Here is a 24,178-nt window from a genome sequence, read left to right as displayed (position 1 = left end):
GCTGTTCGATAATGTACTTCTTTATGGATGAAAATGAGACCTGTGTCTCCAGGTTTATAATCCTGATACACCTCTTGAGTGTTAACACGTACTAACAGAAAATCTTTGTCAATAAATTTGATAATGGAAAAGTCTGTGTTACTGCTTTTTAAGATATTGAGAGACAGAATGTTATCTCTCATCCATGGCTCATTTCACATATAACTTAAAAAATATGCTTTGAAGTCCAGTGAGATGGGAAAATACTAATGTGACTTGAACCACAATCCATTAACCAGAGCTGAAGATGTGCCAGTGAAACCGTTGTACCACCAAAGTGAATGGCAAAATGCCAGCGGACATCAGAATAGCCAGCGTTGCGCACAGAATGTATGCATAACACCTAGAAGCAGTAAATAATAAATTTGGCATGGGGGTTGCTTTAAAGAGCTGATTTGATGTCCAAAATTTGCATTTGTTGTTTTTGTTAGCTTCCTTTTTTGCTCATTAATTTTAATTTTGACCTGTCTTCTATATAATCTCTCAAGAATTTATACATGTTTGTCTTTGGTGTATGTTTTTCCATTGACATTTCCATTTGAGTCGTGACTGAGGACCCACTGAGTATTAAAAAGAAAAAGTATTTAAGGAAAAATACATGATGACTAAGCTCTTATGTGTCTGTGGGGATTTTTACAGTGTTGTATGTAAGTCTAAGAGGGCATTATCCTCTTCAGAAAAAAGCAACAGTAGCGGTCATCTGTATCCAGTATTCATTAGCAAGGGCAATAGATCTGTGGTTTTTTCACATTTGACGTTACAGTGACTCTTCCTTCAGTCTTCTCTTCAGCCAGGCGTGCTTATAGGAATTAGATTTAGACTTAAGCAAAAACTGCGAAGTGGGATTGCCATTGTTTTGATACTGCATTTGGTAGAAATTACAGCATTTGTTGGAAATTACAGCTCATTGCAGGAGTATGTCACCAGAGACCAACATCATTATGCTTATGTGAGAAAACGTAGATGTTACTTTATTTTCATTTTTTTTTAGTGGAAAAAAAATAGTTGTTAATATGTTCAAGTTCACTAGGAAACAACCCTCTTTCAGTTTATTTTAACAGGCTTCAAATTTTGATTGGAGGTGATTCCTAGCATACGTTATACTATGGAATAAAGGCTTTCAGTTTTCAAAAGTCTTCCCTTGGATACAGGTACATCACTGGACTTCATCTTCTGTGTCCAGTCTCTGCAGGGTTGTAAGCTTCTGAGATAAGACTGCTCATAAAACATTGCAAATCTATTTTATTTCAAGAAAGGCTTCCCTCCATAATTAGCAAAAAAAATGTTGTCAGCCTATAATATATTTTCACATGAATGCACCTCTACTACAAACCTTACCTGAGGAGTGGAATGTGTTGCTTTTTCAGTACTCATTTTGACTTTGAAATAATGCCTTGAAATAGTAATGAACAGTGAACTGTGACTTTGTTGTTGTTTTGGAAACAAAGCTGTTAACCCTAACAAAATGCGGATTTTTGCCAGAGAATTTCATTAATTTCTGTTTTTATTTCTCTCACTTAATGTTAGAAGATGAAAACCATTGTCTTTTCTACCCATGTAACTGCATTGGCCTTTATTTTTCACACATACTCCAGTGAAACGTAACCATCTTGGCTTTTGTTTTTCCCCCACTATTTTTAAGGGTACCCATTCATATATGCATGAATGAAATTAAGCATTTCTCTTTTTAAAAATTAGCTGGTAATTAACAGAAATGGGCATTGTCTTCCTAGTTTATTCGAAGTTATTAAGAGGACAGAAGCTATACATCTACATTTTAATGAATGAAATGTGTGGGATATGTGCTGCAGAGGTGAGCAGTAGGTACTGCTTTAGGATTACATTTTGTTTTCCCAGTCCTTTTGCTGGGAAATCTGCCTAGTGCAGTAGCTTTTCAAAAATTGCAGGCTAAAGCCAATATATTGCAATCAGATTCAGAACATAGAGATGTCCACAGCAGATCAAATCTCTTCAGCTGTATTTTCTGTTATGAAGACTCAAATTGTTTTGAAATTCCTAGCTGTTCTGATAATTAAACCTTAGCAGTTTAAAGTAATTGTATATTTCTTTCAACAGAAAATATTAGGCTAAAGCACCTTGTAAGCAATGACAGTTCAGACAGTGAAGATGAATCACACCATCCAAAAGGTAAGGAAATCCTCACATTTGATTTTGTTTTTCACCAGCTTTCGTGTAGCATGGTCAAGTTTGTGGATGTTGGTAATCAGCCATAGCTGGTTTTCCTTAGGCTTACCAATAGTCTCATATCTGAGGGCTCTGCTGTTATTTATACAAATTATAAAACTTAATTGCCTAGCCCAAGGATTTTAAAGGAGCCTGTGGCTCAGCAAAATAGAGAAAAGTGGAAGAAGAGACCTCAGGAGGGCCTTTGGCTTGACTCCATGCCTCTTGCTCAAGCTGATGATCAAACGATTCTCTCGCAGATCTTCAGTCTTGGCATCAGCCCAACAGAGCTTCCCAGAGGCCTGCAATTTCACACACATCCCAAAATTAGGCTTGCTGAGCCTAATCTCCAGAAGTCTGTTGCCAGCAGGCTGCTGAGCTCAGAGGCATGTTCGAGTTGTTATCAGCCCGGCAAACTAACAGTATCCATTGTTTATAAGAGTTCCTTGATTAACTGTTGGTTTGTGTTTCCAGCATTCATAGATGTCTTCTAGCACCTTTACCAATGACATCTGATACAGGAAATTCCTAGTGCTTGGCACAGTGTTTTAAACAATGCCCAAATCCGGTTTCCCAGAGGAGGCACAACTACAAGGGGAACACTGGGCATGGGGAAGAAAAGATCCTGTTGAAAATTATCCTTAGGTACCTAAACCACCTGGGGATTTCTGTGATTTTAGTCAGGGTCGCTGCCTCATCCTAATAATGCTTTCTGTATTTGATGATATTTTTGGGAACAACAGCGATTTTCACCTGAAGAAAGCGATGATGTTTTTAACAACTGAAGCAAAGATGGGAATGCAGCTTTTTGTAATTTTAGCATCTACAGGAAGAAAAGAAAATCTTGTGCGATGACACAGTGACTGATGTCATTAGCTCAGATAAATGATTACTTCCTCAGTTCCCCCTATGTATAAAATAATAGGGAGAGGGTGATATTGCATTTTGTGTTTCTTTGTGGATTTCCTGTTAAACACTACATTTTTCTCATAGTTTGTAGACATAGTAGACAACCTACAAATCTGTGATCTGTAAACACTTGGTAATCCCTCACTTCTGTAGAATACTATTGTACAGATGTTGCACATCTAAACTTTGTGGTGTGTGATGCTTGTTTTTCTCTCTGCTTATATAAAAATCAGCTCCTTTAAAGCTTGAACTGAAGATGTGCATTTCAGTGCTGGATTTAAAGGATCGAGCCTCAGCCTGAATTATGGCCTTATACAGAACACCTCAAAAAATTTTGACAGTACGAATGCAAGGTGGCGCCAACTCAAGTCATTTTTTTCTGCGACGTCTAGCTGTAGACATCTAAGCCTAGATGTTTCATTCTACTGTTAACTTAATTAAAACCAGACATTGATTGTAGTCTACAGTTCACTGAAAGGCTATTTTCAGGTATTTTAGAATTCCCACGCCATAGCATTCTCTTGTATGCAGACTAACTTTGCCTTCTAAAGGAAAGCTGGGTTTCTAGCAGTCAGCAAAGGATGGAGAAGGGTACACATCCAGATGAACTCGGGTCTACATAGAGTATGGATCTTGGCAACTCCAGTCTGACCCCTGAGCCCAGGAGAATTTGCATTTTGGGTGCTAGCACAGATAAAGCCATATCGTCATTTCCCTTGCCATCCAAACTAATTAAGTCCGGATCAGGTCATCTAACACATTCTCAATCTGTTTTCCTAAATGGACACATCCACCCTACCGCACTGCAGATGAAAAGTTTCACTGGCCTGTGAAGTTACAAGGATAGTTCTCTCTCTATTCCTCTGAAATTCTTGCAGCAAAGCACCTTCATTCAGTCTGTGGTTCCTTGAAAGAAGCCTGTGACCCAGTTCCTTTTATTTTAATAGGGCCTTTATTTTAATAGACCCAGAAATCTTGGTTTTATGCTTCATACGTTAACTGTCTCACCATTGGTTATTTTCATTTTCCTGTACAGGCACTGAAAATGCTGAGGCAAATCAAGAATATCAGAACAGCAGCCAAGAAAGCTGGGTGCAGAGGATGCTGATGGCTTTGGTGGGTGATAGTGCCCTTTTCAACACGAGGGAAGGGCGTGCTGGGAAAGTGCACAACTTCATGCTGGGATTGAACCTCAACAGCTGTTACCCGCTCTCTCCTCTGGCAGACCTTCTCACTCAGGAGTCTGTGGAGGAAGATGAACTAGATGCAGCCGTTGCAGGTTAGTTTGCAGAAAGCCTATGTTGCTGCATATTCATTAGTAAAACCAGAAACAGAGTGTCTCAGTGTGGTAACATCAAACTATGAGGCTTACACCGGCACGTACCTGAAGGCAGGAGAATGTTTCTGGAGTGGTAGTAGTGAGTATTGGTCAGCAGCAGAGGTTATGAGGTGACTGGGTGTCACAGAGGGTCCTGCACAGTGACTTCTGCCTGCTGTCTACCTCCCATATCCCCTGGCAGAGCGTGCAGAATGGTTGGTACCTTTTGGAGGCGAAGTGGCTCTTTGTTTTGAAGGAATTGCTGGCAGAGGTGACCAGGCTGCTTTTGTGTATGGTGCCCTTCATTAAGGCCACTTTCTTGCTCTCTTGGACTTCTCCAAAGGGTGTCCTGTGTTGTTCCTTTTCTCTTATTGGTGCTAAGCCTTCTGGTGGAAGTAAAAAGACTTCCCTGTTTCAAAAAATTTGTAGCTTGTCTGCTGCCTTTGTCTTCCTCTGAAAAACCTGTGGAGGCAACACACTTCACTTGTAGATCCTTGCTCTGTTGACACCGTGTTCTTCCCAGTGTGACTGATCTGTCAGGTGCATTCACATATCAGGTGTGACTGACGTGTAGGTGCATCCACAGGTCGTGTTGGCATAAGTAGGAAACAGGAATGCAGATGGAAAAATTCAAATTTCAGAAAAATGTTAATTTGCAAAAGAAGTTCAGTGTTTTCCCCCACTCCATGAAGGATATGGTGTCTGGCACAGCAGCTGCAGAGAATTAATGAATCGCATTCGATTAGTATTTTGAAGATTTGTTATAGCAGTGTTCATTACAATCTTCTTAATGAGAGCCAATGAATTTCTTAGTATTATTCTGGCACTGGTGCTTTTTTTTTTCCCTTCCTCGATAGGCAACAGAGCACCGAGTTAAGGATGTGAGTTTCCCTATAGAAAAGTTACGTCACAGTGAAGATGCTTACTTGGTGGAGCCTCCACATGCAGTTTCTGTGATACAAACTGTAATGCTTTTGGATTATTATGGATTATTACTGACATCCATCAAGCGGAGGAAGTACAAATCTCTGAAAGTGGCGTTCCTTCCATGTTCTTGTGTAGTGGCACAGCACTGCCAACCATCCCTCCTAATAATAGTAGTCACTTCAGCCCTTATTTTCTGTTCAGAGGACAGAGACTGTCCTAGCTGGTTGTTATGCAATAGTAAATACCAGATGGCATTTAAAAGCTTAAGTAGCAGACGCGCTCTAATGTGTATTTGTTAATGTAACAAATCCCTTTCAGTGGTTGTATAGTAATTTCCATCTGTACTCCACTTTCTAAATATTTTTATCATCTCAGAGGTGTTTACAACTGGATAATCTTAATATTTATAGTTGTTGTAGAAGAGGCAGGAAAGCGGGTAGTAAATGTATGGTTGGAAAAAATGACAGTTGAGAATTTTTGCATAATTAAGATGTGGATAATCTTCAGAATCAACTGTTTACTTCATGGGTTTTAATTTCAATTGAAATAAAATGCTGGTTTGACAGAACGAGCCTGCGCCTCTAAGACAATTACTTTTGAGTGCCTGAAATCTCTTTGGCTAAAGTGTTTGGCAAAAGTTTGACATAAATGTGATTTTTTTTTTTAGCGTTAGCTGAAGCCCACACTTATAATCCTGAACTAACAACTCAAATCTAACAGCTATGAGTTGCAATATTATGGTGAAGAATAGTGAAAAAACACCATTGAAATTTCTGTAATTAATATAAAATTTAATCATTCAGTAGTGTGATTAAGTATATCCAGATTTTAATGCTGTGAATTTTGCTAATATATGTAAGAGTCTAGAAGCCCAGAGGAGTTGACAGGAAACTTTGGTGTAAATTTCTAATATTGTTTATTACCAAAGCACTGGATGCGTTTAAGCTTTGCATATTTATTCCTACCACTAGCAGTTTACCTATCAGCTCGAGTACAGAGAGAGGTCTGAACTGCTTTAGGACTTACTTTCTCTTTATTAACAGGCACTCTGAAGGAGAAATAGATGAATCGAAAAGGGTATAAATAATACTTTACATCTCCAGTTGTCTCAGACCTGTGGACCCACTGAGTTGTACCACACGGGATGAACTGTGGCAGACCTAAGCTGATGTTACAGTCATTACTGAGGACTGAATTTAGGGTCTGCAGTATGTACAGCAGAGATCCCAGCTGCTCATCTGAAAGTAAAACGCTCGGCTTCGCTTTGCTACGGATTCTATTTATGCTGAGCAGTTTCTTACTTGATCTCTAATATGCTTTAAAACTTTACCCCCCCCCCGAATGATTTCATTGGGAACTAGAGTTGTTTTGTTTCTGTGCCTTGATATTACAACACACCAAAATCACTTGAGAAAATGCCAAGTGAATAACAATAGGGAAAAAATAACTCATAATCTCTGCTTCCTTATTTAAGTATTTATGGAAACTCTGTTATAGTAGACGCACGTCAGTGGCAAATGCCCTTTTCATCTCTCATGCTTCCATTGAAGCTGCCATCTGTGACAAAGTTTGGTCTCTAGAACATGATCTCTTTCTTTATTTCCAAACAATTCTTAATATCCATTTGTGTATCCGATTACTGCAAATCGGATAGGCATGCTGTGCTGGTTTCACACAGAGCTCTACTCGTAAACATCTTGGGCTTCTCCCAGTTTGCTGTTTGATGGACTGAAAGTTTCTCGTGATATGGATGCATCTTTCATAAAAGCAGTCTGCATGGGCTGAAAGTTAATGTCCCAGGCTCTCGGAGCATTCAGGCTTCATACTGTTTGATGAATAATGATGGATTGACTTAGCAGGGCTGCTAGAGTATAAGGAATGATTGTCCTGGATTCAGGTGTTGTAAAGTATAAAAAAACAACAAAGGTTTCTTATCCAGTGTAGGCTATAGAGTAGGTGATGGTTCTTTTAGCATCAGGGATGCTTATTGTACATTCAGCCTCTCCCAGGAGCAATTGTAGGGTCACCTACGGTGTCCCGACCCACAGTTCAGTCTGCCTGTTGCATGGTCTCACTGGTGCATTGGGTGCTGCTTCTGGCCTCTGGCTCCACATCCTCTGTAAATCAAATCAAATCACAGTCTGAGTCTGTTTTTAAAGTCTTGTTAAAATAACACTGGATTATTTTTATTGCTTTTTGAATTCTGACCAAACATAGACACAAGTTACACTTTAGAACTTTTCTTCTCAGTTCAAAGATTAGAAAAACTCCTCGCTTGGAGTACTGTGTCCACCTTTGGAGTCCCCAACATAAGAAGGACATGGACCTGTTGGAACGGGTCCAGCGGAGGGCCACTAAAATGATCAGAGGGATGGAGCACCTCTCCCATGAAGACAGGCTGAGAGAGTTGGGGTTGTTCAGCCTGGAGAAGAGAAGGCTTCAGGGAGACCTTATAGCAGCCTTCCAGTACCTGAAGAGGACCTACAGGAAAGCTGGGGAGGGACTCTTTATGAGGGAGTGTAGTGATAAGACGAGGGGTAGTGGTTTTAAACTGAAAGAGGGGAGATTTAGGTTAGATATTAGGAAGAAATTCTTTACTGTGAGGGTGGTGAGGCACTGGAACAGGTTGCCCAGGGAAGTTGTGGCTGCCCCATCCCTGGAGGTGTTCGAGGCCAGGCTGGATGGGGCTTTGAGCAACCTGCTGTAGTGGAGGTGTCCCTGCCCATGGCAGGGGGGTTGGAACTCGATGATCTTTAAGGTCCCTTCCAACCCAAACCATTCTATGATTCTCTGAAATGAATTATAATAAAAAGAAAAACCTTTAAGTTGAATTTTTGCTGTAATCACAGAAGACCACAACTAATAAATACAATCTGTGTGGTCATTATAAATTTATTGATGGCATTATGATGTTTTATCATTTAAAATATCATAAAAATATTATGATAAATTTGAAGATAGAGTCATAAAGGCTGTAAGGAATAGGAAACACCTTGTTCTTCAATGCCTTTTTGATAGGAAATTTGTCTATGCAGTAACACTCCCATCACAAATACCTTGTGTACAAGTGTACAAGGTGTACAAGTCTTGTTTAAAGAATCACTGTTGACTTTCAAATTAAAATTTTGTAAAATAAGATAATACAAAACTTGAACAAAAATATTTCTGCAATTTTTAGAAATTCTGTTGAGAACAAGGGTTAAATAATGTTTGAAATGTTTTCTTTAAAAAGGAAGGGAAAAACAGGGCTGGCTTCCTTGCGCTAGAAGGATGTGTAGTAATTATTTTTTTACCAGTGTTTTTTTAGTTATGATGAATTTGATAAACACTAATATATTTTCATTGATTTATGCTAATTCATTGTTATGAAATATATCTGGTTCTAAACACTTAGTCCTTTAGCAATAGGCAATGATTTGAAAATGTTTTCTCCCTTAGAAAACAAGGTGAATATTAGGAAGCTGGTTCCTTATTACTTAGCAAGGTGCCTTCTAATAAATAATAATAATAAGAGAAATAAAAAGTCAAAATATCTGTTCTGAGATATTTTTTTTGCTGCTCGTAACAATAAATTTTTTTCATGGATCCTGAAATGATAGGCACTAGAGTTTTAATTAAGTTGATGGATTATCTTCACATTAAAATATCTTTTTTCAGATTACTGCCATCCCCAATACATAGGTCTAGGAAATTTAATTATACAAGAAATAATTATATTACTCTATTCAACATTCCTTAGATTACACTGCCCTCTACAGATATGAGTTTTCAGTCAAAAGGCAAAAACATGCATTTTTAAGATGTAGAGCAAGAAAAGACTGTCAGGAGAAAAGTAAGTACTAGAGGGATCATTTAATAGTATCCAGAGACTCGGATAGGTGCAAAGACACTTATGAAAAATTGCTTGTTTTTTCCTGAGCTGAACCCAGGGAATATTGGATTTAAAGGGGAAACATCATTATCTTCAGCCTTCAGTTTGAGCATTAGATATAGGAGACTATTTTATACTGTACCGTGATGGTTATAGCAATAAGTGGCTGATGTAATTCTGCCCAATGCTTAAATTCCAGATATGGAAATAGGTTACTGTTTCTTTTGTTCCTAGTATAGTAGTGAGTATGAGATGATGAGATTTGGTGTAGGTTGAAAACAAGTGATTTGGCTCAGTGCACTAATTCTACTGAACAGAAACAGAAAAGCATCACACAAGAGCGGAGCCACGTTGAGGCTTTTTAGGCGAATTTCAGTTATTTGGGGAAGAGGGGCTGGGAAGGATAGGGGCTTTGGGAGAGCAACTGGGTGAAGATGTTTGGGCAGGGTTTTTAGGACACTGAGGGGAGGTACATTAGGAATCTGTCTCTTAACATCCCATAAAACGTTCCTTTCTTTATGAATTGTTAGGGCTGAAGGGGTAAAGCTGGGAAGGCTGGGGTCAAACCTGGGCGTTTGTCCCCTTCCATTTTGCCTTGAGCCACCTCTGCTTCTGCCTTGGGACAGGGTGTTTGTGTACTTGACCTACTGAGGTCCCTTACCAGGTCTGTTTTTTTCCCTACATTCTCCAGTTGTTAAGACGAGTTAAGATTACACGTGAGTTCACGGTAGCTGGGATACTGCAAATTTTTTATTGTGTGGAATCTTCAGTGCTTGGGGAAACACTTAAAAGCCCATTGCAATTTCAGTTCATAACTGGTGTGTTCCTGTTTTGATTTGTTTTCGTTTGTTCTGTGCAGATCCTGATGAGTTTGAGAGGATATATGAGCCACTAGATGTGAAGAGCAAAAAGATTCATATAGTGGACAGTGGGCTTACATTTAACCTGCCGTACCCACTTATCTTAAGACCTCAAAGAGGTGTTGATCTCATCATCTCTTTTGATTTTTCAGCGAGGCCAAGTGATTCCAGTCCTCCTTTCAAAGTAAGTAAGACAGGCCGTTCCTTTCTTTATGGTAATAAATTTGACTCAATTGTGTTCTTCCAGTTGGGTTGGTTGCAGATTTCATGGTTCCAGAAGGCCTTAATGCTATTGTATTGACCGCATTGGAGCAGTTTGTTTCCACGTCAAGGCACAATATTGCCTCAGTTCCTGTTTACGTGACTCAGATGAAGAAGGCTAATTAATATAATCCATTTAAAGTAGTAACTCTGTTGTTTTTAAGGAAGTCTTGTCTTCACACTGAATTGCAGAATTTTATTTTATGTCAGTATTAAACAATTTAGTCATTTACCATTGTGCTAGTGCTCTAGCTCTGTACAGCTATTCTCCTCTGTGATGCTATGATGTAAATGAATAGCTTTCTGTCATCATCTTGGCAAAAATGTGTCTCAGTCACTCTGGTATTGCTAAATGCGTAACATTTTGGAATTTAAGGCTAACTGTTCATTTACATCTCACTAGGATAATCCCAGTGCCGGTTTAAGTAGGATTCCTAAATCCATTCAGGCCAGAGCAAAGCAACAACAACAAAAAAATGGATTAAATGACATGGCTGTTTTCTGTAGCAGGCGTGGAAAGCACAGCTTTCAGTTAGTATGACCTACACATCCAGACAGCTCCAACTGATCAGAAAGGCTTAACGTTGGATCATTTTGGTAGCTGACACAGAAAAAGCAGCACTTACGGGACTACTGTGAGGTACTTAAAAAAGAGGCAATAAATATTTGAAACCCAAGTGGACTTTTAAAAATTATTTTTAAGGAAATCAAGAGAACAGGCCTGTTTGAGAAACAACTGTCATTCTTTGCTGCTTTACAGAGAAATTTCAATTAGAGCAAAAGGAGTATTTTTTTCTTTCCCTTTGCTATCAAGGGGCAAAACCCCCAAACAACAATAGAAAAATAACAGCCGTAACAAAATGAACTCTAAATCAGTGTTGTCTAATGCAAAGAAAAGCAAGCTTCAGGAGAATAAAGAGGAGGAACTTCTGTAATCTCTAGTTCTCTTGGGGACTACTTGGAAGAGTCGAGCACTGAGAAGACTCTTACTAGGGCTGAAATCATTGATTTTTTCTTAATTGACTGAATCCCACAGTCTGTTTCTTCCTTTAATTTTCTATTTGTTTAAGATTGTCTCCTTTTTTGTCACGACTATTTTCCACATCAGCTAAGTTTACTGACACAGCACTGTCATCTCCTCTGAAATATCTTCTTTTTCCACCTTTGTAAACGTTCTGCACGTGGAGCCTGTGCAAAAGGCTGTGTGTAGTCATTTCTCTTGCTCTTTGCCTATGCATTGAGCCTTCTGTCTCCATCAGCTGCAATTTTCGGTTCCATTTTGGGGAACATAACACGGAGAGATTGATTGGAAGTCAAGTAGCATCCTAAAGGTCTTTCTGTAAACTCTCCATTTCAAAAAGGCAAAATCCTTTTACGCAAGAAAAACCGGTGGGAAAATTAAATGGTGCCTTAGATTTTCATTAAGCCACCGTTGAAGGGAATGGTTCATTATTTCTGACACGCAAATACGTATATAATGCAAAAAGTGACGTACCTGCAGCTAATGCCCAGGTATAGTCCACAGCAGAAGCTGCGTGCTAATGGCCTAAAGGATAGAAACCAGTTTGGTTTACTGGCTGTGCAGTCCCATTGGTTCTGCCTGCATTAGAAAGAGTAAATGCCAGTTCCAGAGTTGGCCTGTATGTGTGGTAGCACTCTGATATGTTTTTATTACTCCCAACACATAGGGAGATCAGCCAGCTGAAGTCAATGACTCTACTCTTGTTTTATCCTTTTACACCCACTGTCTTTTAATCTCTTACGTATCCAAAACAGTTGCCCCAAGAAGGGTCCTATTTCATTCAAAACTAAGATTAAAGATGTTGACCTTCCCTCTCCTCCCTCTCACACACCTTCATTACACGCTTTTGAGTCATTATTTACAAATTATTTTGTTTACTGAGTAGTCACAAGGAAAAAAAAGCCTGTTTTCCAGACTGACTTCTTCACTTAGCCTGCTTTCAAATGCTGTTCTGTGCTGTGATGTGACTCTGAACATAACAACGCGTGGATTGGTGTTTATTAACTCTCATTGGTTTCCATAGCACCAATACTCAGTTTGCAAGTAGAATTACGAATGGTTTTTTCTAGCTGTCAGCTCTGTGAATTCACCCAAAGATTTATGTGACAGACCAGCTCTTTCCGTCCCGTGAATCACCACAGGTGGTGAAGGTCGGCAGGCTGAATTAGGTGCTCAGTTTGCCGTACTGGGTCATCTTTGCACAGACTGACTTGATCAGTAGCGCCATAAAGAACCACAAGTTCATGCAACTGCTTCTAGTAACCAATTAGGCCTCTGTCTCTCTACATAAAATCTCACTTTGCAGTGGATGCTTATACACCTGAGTCTTTGTTACCTTTTCAGGAAATTTTACTTGCTGAAAAATGGGCCAAAATGAACAAGCTTCCTTTCCCGAAAATAGACCCAAATGTATTTGATCGAGAGGGCATGAAGGAGTGCTATGTTTTCAAACCAAAGGATACCTCTTCGGAGAAAGACTGTCCGACTATAATCCATTTTGTTTTGGCCAACATCAACTTCCGGAAGTACAGAGCTCCAGGTGAGCACACAGTTTCCAGTGCTAAATCTAGCTGTTCCTTTGAAGCTTTATAATGACATGTGATTATATATACTGGAAATGTTTTGTCTCTGAAATAACTCTTCTTAAGTCTGTCTATAGTAGTTAGGGATTTCAAAAGAGCCATTAAAAAATAAAATGGTAAATCCTCAGACCTAACATATAGATTGCATTTTCCTATGTGTTGTGTATGCAGGCATTCCAAGAGAAACACAGGAAGAGAAGGATTTTGCAGACTTTGACATTTTTGATGATCCGAATACACCATTCTCTACCTTCAACTTCCAGTATCCCAATGAGGCTTTCAAAAGGCTTCATGATCTCATGGAGTTCAACACCCTCAATAACATAGACGTATGTATGCCAGTGTGGAAGGGCCTTTAAGGGTCTAGGTTGTTAAATGGGAAAGTAGGTGATGGGAGTAAAGCTGTAAATCTGCCATACAGAACGTACAGGGCTTTATTTCAGTCTTTGCCTGATTGTTATGACATACAAAGTGCTTCCTGCACTTAGTTGTGCCTCTTACTATTCTCCAAATTGAGGCTGGATCAAAGCCCAGTATAGTCAGTGGGAAAAACCTGCTTGATTTTAACGAGGGCTGGAGCATATCCTAGGTACGTTCTTCATGAGCTTGTGTAGAAGCATCCACAAGCTGTGGCATGGTCAACTTTGCATCCTTCCAGCATGGGAAGGAAAGAAGAGTCCAGTCACTGTAGGTAACACAGTGGCTGGAGTAACCCGAAGAGAATCGGATGAGATACACGGTGAGAATTAAGTGAAGAGAATTTGGTTTTTTCACTTGACTTCTATTTCTGAAGTACTGGAATACCAGTGTTGTAGGAAGTATTACCATATATGATCCTCTGTCAATGGTAAACCACCAAGCAATTTTGCTTCTGAAAGAGCCAGAGGTTCTTTCCAGTGGGGGGAAAAAAGTGTAAACAGTATTTCTAGGGCTTAGAAGATTGATGTGATACTGTGGCCATCTTCCAAATGGAGGAACTATTGAGTATAGGCTGTGTGTTTTTCATAACGTTTGAGCCTCTGCTTGTTAGGATCCATTCCAATTCTTATTCTTTTCTAATTTGGTTCCTGCGTTGTTTTTGCCATTTTACCACCAAAAGCAAAGATGACTGTGTAGGGTGTAGACATTATGTTCAGGATTTTATACTCAGTTCTTTATGCATGATGATTTTCTAAATGGAAGAAAAGGAAATTGGAAATTTTCTGTAAAGATCACTGGAAATTTCTTTGTCAACTTGCTCAGTAACAATTATTTTTAATTGATACTAGCTGTACCGTGATCCCAGCACCCATGGAGTGACTTGCCACATTCACAAGTGTAAATGGTCATCCCAGATAAAGAAGTGACTTTTTTTCTCAATATAGTAAAGAAATCTTGTTACTTCAGGACAAAGGAAGCAAAAGTGAATATTTAATCTTTCTCAAGATAATAATAGTTTTCTATGACCTTTAAGTATGGGTTTTCTCCATGTTTTGATTTACCATTCAGAATTTCATTGGGACTTGGTTAAATGGCATATATTCTTGTGTGACTTCCTTGGTGTTGGTAGTATTCTGTCATATCTTTATTAACTACATTAACATCGGTGTTTTATACAATCAAGAAATAGTATTCATACTCAGCAATCATGTTGCTCAAAGATGGAGCAGTGTTAAAAGTAGGAACAACAATTATTAGTATCTGAAGGAGTCTTTTCTATCAGTTAATAAATCATTAAAACGTTAGTTATTTCCCTGAATGACACCTTGTTCACTATTTTCCAGGTGATCAAGCAAGCTATGATGGAAAGCATTGAATACAGAAAAGAGAATCCGTCTCGCTGCTCCGTGTCTCTTAGCAGTGTTGAGGCAAGGAGATTCTTCAATAAGAACAATCTTAACAACAACCATACGTAAGGAATGCGTTGCAGGTCCCACTCCTTCAAGAAGCTGGTTCTGTCTTTATAACTGGAGTCAAAGAGACGTTATCAGAGCATTGCTGCTCCTCAACAGGACTGTGCAAAACTCTTGAAAACATTTTCTGGTGAATTTTCAAGTTTCAATATAATTTTTTACCACTTTTTTAAAAACTAAAAGCATTGAAAACATTTCAGTATGCTGGTATCCTTATTCTGAAAACTATGGAATTAGTTTATTTTGACTGGGTCATTGGGTTCGGTGTCTTTTTTTTTTTTTTTTTTCCTCACAAAACTGTAAACACTGGTTTCTTGTACAGGGGCAACTGTCTGATTTTTGTTGATGCGAACTGGGAATATCTCAAAACGTAAGATGGAATTAGAAACCCAATAGAATGAAACTTTAGTAACAGAGACAATATGTATACCTGGGCTCGGGCCCAAATGCCACTCTGCTTTGTATCAACGAGAAGGTGTCTTCTGGCTTTGGTTTGAGAAGTCACTAATTGCTAACTCCCGCTAGGCAGCAGCAGCAGCTCCCTGGTGTATTAAGTGGATGAGCTGCTTACTAGCTCTGTTAAGAGTCATGTCTTATACTGGATGAGGTTTTGCTCGCTAATAACCATGGGCTACTTTGGCCTTACCAAAACTCCCTCATCAAGCTGCATTTCGTGTTTTTCTTTTCTTGCATGAGTGGAATCTTTTAAACCAAACAACAAACGGATATCAAAGGAATGGGGTTCATATGTCTTTGATATTGTAAGTAGACTCCTCAGCTGGTTATTCATGCTAGTAGAGCTTTTGTAACCGATGCCAAGAAGGATCTGTTCTTCAATCTTTTAATCTCAAATGTTTTCACAAAAATTGAAATCATCTTGCTACTGTTTAAGAATCACAGTGTGATATGGGGTTGGAAGGGACCTCTGGAGATCATCTAGTCTAACCCCTCCATGAATGTATGTATCCACTCAGCGAAAAACCCAACCTCGTACATTTTCTTTTTCTCTTTTCTTCCACAAAATTATATTGCTTGAATTACTGAGCTAGTAGCACCTGTGCATTAAATTTATTATCAGTTCATGTATTGCTGACCAAAACGCCTATAGATAAAAATGATTTTGCATTTGATCGTGATTAAAGGCATCACGTTTTTGCAAAGGGATGGGGGCAATGTTTACTGGGAATGTTCCTAGGTAAGAATATGAGGTAATTTTTTAAATGGGCTATTTTTAAAAATATTTTTTTAGTACATTGAAAGACCGTGCATAGACCTAGATTATTTTAGTGCCATCTCAACAAGTGTTAACTCTGCAAACACATAGAAAAACCCAGTTGGACCTCTGAAAACTTCCAGCCGCCTTTGAAATCATGTAATCGGCAAGTGTGTGGCATGGGAAAGAGCAAAAGGAACTGGTGAGATCACTGGTGGCCTTGCTCTGTGTGCAAGATCCAGGAGTCAGACATTTTCTGGGGGCGCTTGGCTGGTTTGTTCCATTTCTTTAAAGTCCGTGGGATTAACTCTCAGCAAATGCAGGTGGCAGTCCCGGCAATTGTTCCTAAGCTGCTTTCTGCTGGAGTTTGAAGAATATGACAGGGGCTGAGTAGTTTAGTTCAAGGCGAGCTTGCTTTCTCCAAGAGTTAACACAAAAGAACATCAAAAAGATGTTTGGGGAGGTCAGATGGGAAAACCACATCCCCATCTGCCCTGCAGGTGGCTTGTCCAGGGCTCCAGCACTCCTTGCACTGGGAGTATCATTGTGGTGAAAATAAAGCACTTTTAAGGTCGGATGATTTGGACTATGGTGCTCAGAAGGCATGTATGTTTCTCTGCACGAGCTGCAAGTGGAATCTCGGGCTCAAGATTCCTGTGGATGCTATAACAGGGTCCAGGTCTCACTGTCTGTCTTTCTGCTAGGGCTGTCAGGATCCCAGCGAATGCGAAGGTCATGGTCACCATGAAGGCCATCAGTGTGTGCTCAGACTATTCCCATGCACAGCTGCCTTTTGTTCTGATAGTTTTCCGACAAACAATTTTTCCAATAACTGCTCGTTTATCAGAGTTTATTGCTAATTCAGCGGCTGTTCCTTTTATTGTGAATTATTGAGCTGCTTTTGACTGCTGAAATCTGTAAGCCTGTGGGAAGTAATTACAATGCATTTCTTTAAACAGCCACTGCATCATCCCTCCTTAAATCTACACGCAAAGTTATGTGATTAGTAATATTTTCTGTATTGATTAATAGGTTTTATTTCTGTTTGAGTTAGTGCATGTTTAAAATCAAGGGAGAAAATAAAAGTAACTTATCTTAGTGCTGCATAATTTAAACATTTTCAATAAATTTGCAATACAGGAAGAAACTGGTACAGTTATTGTAATATTTTCTTTTTAATTTTTTTCCCTTTGTTAACATAATATTTTTATTTTTTATTTTATAATATGTACCTACTCTGTTCTATGGAAGTGTTTTATCATGCTTTATACAGTTTATATTATCACAGTGTTATTGGACAATAAAAAAAAAAAACTTAACTGTATTTGGCACCGACGGTTTATTTTGCTCATTTTTGTGACGTTTTCACTTTTATTGTGAAGACTCCTCGGTGGCGTGTGGAACCTCGCAGGTGGGACAGCTCGCAGGCAGGAAATCCCAAGGTTACTTCAAAACGCAAGGGCATCCTTCCCGTGGAAAACGCGTAAGTATTTTTCTGCCGCTACGGTACGGCGAATGAGGCTGGGAGCGGGCTGCGGCCAACAGGTCAGAGAGCAAAGCCATTAGAGGCGTGAAAAGCTTGTGGCCTGAAATATCTCCGGAAGGAGTAACGAGTGTCTCGATATGCACGAAACCCTCTCGAGCCAACGCCGCTGGGACCTTGCAGTGCTGCGGGTACGGGCGTGGGCTTTCTCATTTCGGAGCAGTGTCCGTCCCCCAGGGCAGGAGTCCCTCTTGCTCCGCTAAAATCAAATTTGTTGTAAGACCCCCCCTTAGTTCTAACTTTTCCAAACACTTGAAGCATCTTGGATTCCCCGGAAGCTCACTGGTAAGTTCGTAACTGTCACTTCGCTACAGTCTCCGACAAGAAAACCTCTCTGAATCGGTGTCCGTAAGCTTCTAGTGGAAAAATTCCATCTTGGTGTGATCAGAAACTTAGAAATTGAAACCTTATTTCAGTTCAGCTGCAGAGCAGAAGACTACGACTATAAACGTCTTAGTCACACACTATATTAACAATTACACCAAAGGAGAATAATGATGCAAACATCCCCTCCTTCCACTTCTGGCAACTGATGAGAAACCAAGAACATTTTTTCCTTAGCCTAAAATGTTAGTCCTTTGTTTCTCATTTTCCCTTCCTTCAACCCCTGGTTCATTTGGTTCATGCCTGCAGTATTTTTGTTCTAATCGAACGCAGATAGATCTTGAGGCCAGTAAAAGGTGGGTTTAGAGAATGAATTGTTTCGGATGTCAGGAATTGTTTTAGGTGATGCCTGCAGGCTGTGGAAGTGCCATCGTGCCAGCCCAGGGTGACTGCCAAGAGCTCAGCCTCACAGGCGAGCGCTGCTCCTGAAGAGCAGATGTGGACTCCGTGTCTGTCCCGGTCCCGAACCTGGCCCTGAGATGGCACTTCTTTCCTGTGGGACCCTCGGGCAGTCTCCAGCTGCCAGAACAGGAGTCTGAAATCTCCGCTTACTTTCTTTTCTCCTTCAGCCGTGGAAGCAAAGGCTCAGAATAAAATCCTACTGACCCGGAAAGCACGAGAGCGCGAGAGCGTCGACCTCGAGAGTGTTTGCATCGGTGGGAAGAGAATGCATTTTGGCAGGGAAACGGGGCTGTGACGAACGCTCTTTCTGGCTCGACCCAGCGTATTTTTTTCTGTGGGATGAAACTAGAGAAGTCTGTGTAAACGGGGGACGGACGGTCTTCTCTTTTAACACAGCCCAGATCAGCCACAGATCTCTGCTTTTAGAGCAGCCGTAGGCTTGTATTTTTGAGGCGAGCCGTTCAGCGTCTCTGTACGCGCGCAGAGGGACGTGAGCTGGGTAACGCCGAGTTGTGCAACCGCGGGCAGTTACACAGCACACGCTCGCCCTGATGCTCACTCAAAGCAAAAACATGTAGATGTCTCCTGAAGCCGTAAATTCACCCATCACTCTTACTGCTTTGGCACTTCACGTCGGGGCTGGACTCGTGTATCGCTGTGACTCATCCAATTAAGTTACATACACTGGCCCTTCTCACGCTAGGTACGGAGTGAAGACCGTCAGAGTTCACAGGCGAGGAATTCCCCATGACAACAAAACCATGAGGCTGTTTTGCACGCGAAGAACAGGCGGCGCGGCAATGAAGTTGGCAGAGCAATTTGTTAACCTTTAGACTAAGCAAAAAAATACGATATTCGGTACAACGGGAACAGGAATTCCTTATGTGACTGTTTAAGCTCTTAGTGCCAAGCCATGCAAACTTGGCTAGAGCAGAAATTCAGGACCAGAGCCCAAGCCAAAAGATTTCTGTTCTCTTTAGGTTTTGTCAGGAGATGCATGGGAATAGAAGAATAGAAGACCCCAAGCAGGCAGCCGTGAGTTCGGGGAGACCTCAGCATGGGAGGGGAGACCTGGACCCCAGGGGTGCCACAAATACAGCTGGGGCTGAGAAATAAGTGGGGGCAAATGGGGCGCTGCAAGGGAAACCCCAGCCATGACAGGACCACCAGGCGCTTGTGCGAGGGTTGGGGTGGGAGAGATGTCTGATTCCTGCAGAGGGGACCATCCTGCCGGCACTTTGGGCTTCTCCGTGGCTCTGTCTCTGTCTGGAGTCATCTGCCCCCTTCATCAGGTCTTGCCAGACCTTCAAGAAAGACCTCGGGGAACTGAATGTTGACCCAACTTTATGCTCAAAAAATATTTTGCCTTTAATCAGAGCAATGCTCTTCCAGTGCTTCCTCCTTGAACCTGGTGGCCAAGCTAGAAGCAGGAAGGTGAGTATTTGGGATGGTTTTGGTCTTTGTGTTCCCCTCTAATTTTCAGCCAGGGAAAAACAGGTGGCCCATTCTTATTCAGGTGTGAAACGATAAATTCTGCGATTGCAGAGCAAGTTACGTAGGTAAAGTTATACAAGTTCTCTGTTACCATTTCCTAATTTATCCTCCTATCTGCTGCTCGCCCAACTTTCTGCATGGGGTCGCAGGGACGAAGGGCTGGGGCGAGTGCTTGCTCTGCACGGGAGCTGGAAACTCACCTCTTCTGTAAGGCAGGTCATTAAGCGCCTAAAATGAGGAGATCGGTGAAGGAGACACGTTCCGCATCCAGCTTGTGCTAAACACACGTTATAGACAACTTTTAGCCAACATGTTGTTCAGGGCGTGTTCTGGAAAATATGAAACGGGATAAACATGATGACATTAAAAGAAATTGAGGCAAGTACTTTGCCAGCGTGTTTAGGAACTGGGAATACTGATACTTTGCAGCTGCGGATTTGACACAAATCCTTCCTTCTGGTCCCATTTTGCTGAACCCTGGGGATTTGCTACAGGGTGTTTTTGTTTTATGGTCAAGCACTGTTCATGACACGAGCTGATCCATGCTAGCTGTCAGCAGAAACAGACACAGCCTGAGCAGCTGAGATACAGTATCTGTGTGCTGGCAGATGCGGATGTGAAAGTCCGTCCGTCTGTCCGTAGCCCCAGGGCTCTTGCTTTCGGCCAGGAGGCTGCAGGCGATGGCTGCGAAGGAGCCACGACCTTGTTTGCCCGCGGAGCCCAGGAGAGATGTGGACCAACGACACGGCTGATACACGGAGGAGAAAACAAGTCAGCTGATGTCGGTGGAGCTGATGGAAATAAAAGAAGCCCAGGAACACGATGCTTAGTTCTGCAGCCTGAAATGTAACATATTTGGGATATTGGGATATTAGGAAAAAGTTTTTACACTGAAAGGGTTATTAAGCATTGGAACGGGCTGCCCAGGGAAGGGATGGCGTCACCATCCCTGGAGGTATTTAAAAGACGGGTAGACACAGTGCTTAGTGACATGGTTTAGTGATGGTTGTTATCAGTGTTAGGTTGATGGCTGGACTAGATGATCTAAAGGTCCCTTCCCACCTAGGCAGTTCTGTGGTTCTACGATTCTCTGTGGACGGGGGTATGTGAAGGTTTCCAGAGATCTTGTGACAGGTGGTGGGTTGTCTTCATTGGCTAACCACCATAATCTGGTCAACAGGGAACATATGTGTCATCTAAACAACATCCACTGGACATATTGTTTTATTTTTTAAACAGAAGTTAACAGGAAGGAGAGAATGCCAAAAAAAGGCAAGCTGTAAACCCAGTGGCTCTTTCTGTGCATGTGGCTGGAAGGGTGAGGCCAAAGTTCTTCTCGCAAAAATATATCGTGGTGGCTAAGCTGGAAAAACACACACAAACAACTATGCACAGAGAAGTTGCTAAGTTGAACCTTGCATATAGTCCTGAAGAGAATTTGCTATTTTGAATCTGGGTTCCTTTCAAATCAGCATGAGCAGTCGGAGTCCTGTAGCCGAACCGCTTCTGAAAAGCTCACTTTGGTAAAGTTTTAACATTACACTCCAATGTAAAATTTCAACATTTATGTTCTACGGTGTGACGAAAGCCAACTTTTCTGCTGTGTTGTGTAATGTAATAAATGTCAGATTGAAAAATTCAACTGCATTGAAATGAAGTTTCAATGAAATTGAACTGCGCGCGATGTTGTAAGATACACTTAGCAATAATGTGTTGTCTTAATGGATGCAACTGAATCACGGTTTTCTGATGGCAAACCATCATAGTGGAAAACAGCTTTTACTAATATTTTCCTAGTTCCTGTGTGGCAGGACACTAAGGAAAGCTCTTGCAAAACACAAAACTTTGTCTTATGAATCTACAGGTAATACCCAAGTGACGGTCTTTTGCCTTCTAAGTAAACACAGGTTGTTTAGGAAAAGTAAAAATAATTAAAAAATCAGGCCTTCAGCTGCTGGTAGGAGGAAACAGCGCTCAGGTGCCTCCCTAACTCCAGCTTTGGCTCCTCCAGTGTTTGCATCACTCCTTCCCCCCCAGGCCCCTCTCTGCTGTAGGCTGGTGGTTTTTAGCAGAGCAATGTAAGGACAGTCCAGGGAGCGATGCGATCCCTGCTCCCCAGAAAGCCTGGGCAAGCTCAAGTCTTGCTCCTCCTGCAGAGGTGATAAAGCCCTTCCCCGAGATGGAACAAGGTTGTGATGTATTAGCTCAGTAAATGGGGGCTTAATGATTCTCGAGATTTCTCCCCAATGCATAAACATGCTTTTTGCCGGACGTTAACACTAAGTGCCTGTGAGCAATCTGGTCGCCCCTCAGGTGAGGAAGATGTAACCTGCTGTACCCGAATGAGTCCTGCCCCTGGCTACGGACCAGGCCACCACAGAATCAGTCCATCAAACTGCAAAAAAAGCTAATTAACCTCGGAATAGAAATTATTTCAGCATAAACCTGAAGAGATTTCATTCTGCCTTTATGGCAGGACGTATTTGACACTATGTCATGAGATTTTTTCAGCAATCTTATCCCGAAATGTTTTTTACTTCGCAGCGGTATTGTAATAAAAATAGTTGTAATCTAGTCTTTTTTTTTTTTTGCAGTAGAGCCACTGTCAGTGCCTCCATGTGCTGAGCCTCTGAGCTTAACCTGGTTCACTCCACCTGTAAATGCTTTCCAAGACTGTTAGTTTAGTTTGCTAGCTAGCTAGTTAGTTAGTTAGTTAAAATATGGTTATTTGCCAAGCAAGTTACTTATTACTCCACCCACTTCATAGCGGTTTGTGGCTATAAAAAACCCCTTGCCATCCTGTAACTCATGTTACGAACAAAGACAACTGCATATAAAAATAAAAAAAAAGAAATCTCTGCTTCTGAAAGTTGGAAAGTTCAAATTTCCAGCGGTTTTGTGGCAGTGCCAAATCAGCAGAGCTGCCAGCCCTTTCTCTTACCTAGCAGGAATTGCAATGAGTCCGTGTCCGCACAGGAGAGCGGCCTTGGCTGCGTTGTTGATAATCACAACGTGTGATCCTCAACCCATCTCCTCTGCCGGGGTCATCAGCGTTCACGTGTCTTAGGTTTCTGCCATATCTGCATGTTGGGTCACTGAAGGATAGTTGTGTCCTTAGGGATTTCTGCTTATGTTTTACATCTAATAAGTTCCTATGCCACTGTCTTGTTTTACAAATGGATTGATAGTAGTTTAGGGTGATCTTCAGCCATAAGCGAAAAAAGAAAAGAAATGCAGCGAGTCAACTACCGTGATCAATCCCTGCTGAGGATTTGGTCATAGAGGTACATCACAGAGGTACCCCAAGGCAAATCCATGGGGAACGGGGTTTCCTTCACAAGCTCACCAGTATTTTGCTCTGCGCCTTATTGTTTTTCTTGCCTTTGGGTATTTTCAGCTGTAACAGACCTAACAGATAGATTGCTATTGTGTATCACTCTGGTCTGAGTAGGCAAGAAAGAAAATGAGACGTGAGTTGGACTTAATTTTTACACATAAGAATTTTATATGTACATACATACATACACACACACACATTACGTACAGTAGATGTTCTTTAGATGCGACAGATCCGACATAACATTCAAAATATGTTGTATTTAATAATCACATGGTGGAGGAACCCCCAGCTTTTTGTGGACTTTGGGTTGTGACTTCTGCAGTGCCTCCTGGGTGTGCTCCACTGCAGGTCGCTGCAACTTCAGCTGCTGTCATTGACATATCAGACTTTCACACATAAAATCTGCTGATTAGCTGCTTGAAAAAAAAAAAAGTGAGGTTGATTCAGATGTAGTGTAGATTATTTGCATGTGCTGACAATTTGATGGGAGGTTTGAACTCAAACTCTTTTTTTTTTTTTTACCAGTAGCAAAAATTCCTGCTGCTATTTCCTAAATTTGCTTGGTCTTCTCTCCCATCTTTATTTTCCTCTGCTTCTGATCCTATTTAGGCTATAACTGTCGAATATACCCCCTACTGGCCTCTGGGAGGTTTTGCATTTTGTAAGCAGTAGGTGAAAATCTCTGATTAAACACATACTTTATCAGAATTTCAGCAAAGTCACACAGATGCAGGGATGGGGGAAGAGGAAGAGGGACAGGAGTCTACCAAGCAAAAGAGAATAAATTTCATCATAGAATCATAGAATCATAGAATGGTTAGAGTCGGAAGGGACCTTAAAGATCATCAAGTTCCAACCCCCCTGCCATGGGCAGGGACACCTCCACTAGACCAGGTTGTTCAAAGCCGCGTCCAGCCTAGCCTTGAACACCTCCAGG

General features: G+C 41.1%; 1 protein-coding gene across 2 annotated transcripts in view; it reads left to right on the top strand.

The window, feature by feature from the left end:
* Positions 1-17,377, top strand: part of PLA2G4A (phospholipase A2 group IVA) — a 72,924-nt gene extending 55,547 nt beyond the window's left edge. For both annotated transcript variants that reach the window (XM_074152241.1, XM_074152242.1), the window contains 6 exons: positions 2,116-2,187; positions 4,169-4,411; positions 10,108-10,292; positions 12,735-12,930; positions 13,145-13,302; positions 14,737-17,377. In XM_074152241.1, coding sequence (XP_074008342.1) covers positions 2,116-2,187; positions 4,169-4,411; positions 10,108-10,292; positions 12,735-12,930; positions 13,145-13,302; positions 14,737-14,868 — 986 coding nt within the window. In that variant the 3' untranslated portion in view covers positions 14,869-17,377. The remainder of the gene's footprint in view (positions 1-2,115; positions 2,188-4,168; positions 4,412-10,107; positions 10,293-12,734; positions 12,931-13,144; positions 13,303-14,736) is intronic.
* Positions 17,378-24,178: the final 6,801 nt, after the last annotated feature.

This window comes from Numenius arquata, chromosome 8 (genome assembly GCF_964106895.1).
Source record: "Numenius arquata chromosome 8, bNumArq3.hap1.1, whole genome shotgun sequence".
NCBI lineage: Eukaryota > Metazoa > Chordata > Aves > Charadriiformes > Scolopacidae > Numenius > Numenius arquata.
This window is presented reverse-complemented; position numbering and strand designations above follow the sequence as displayed.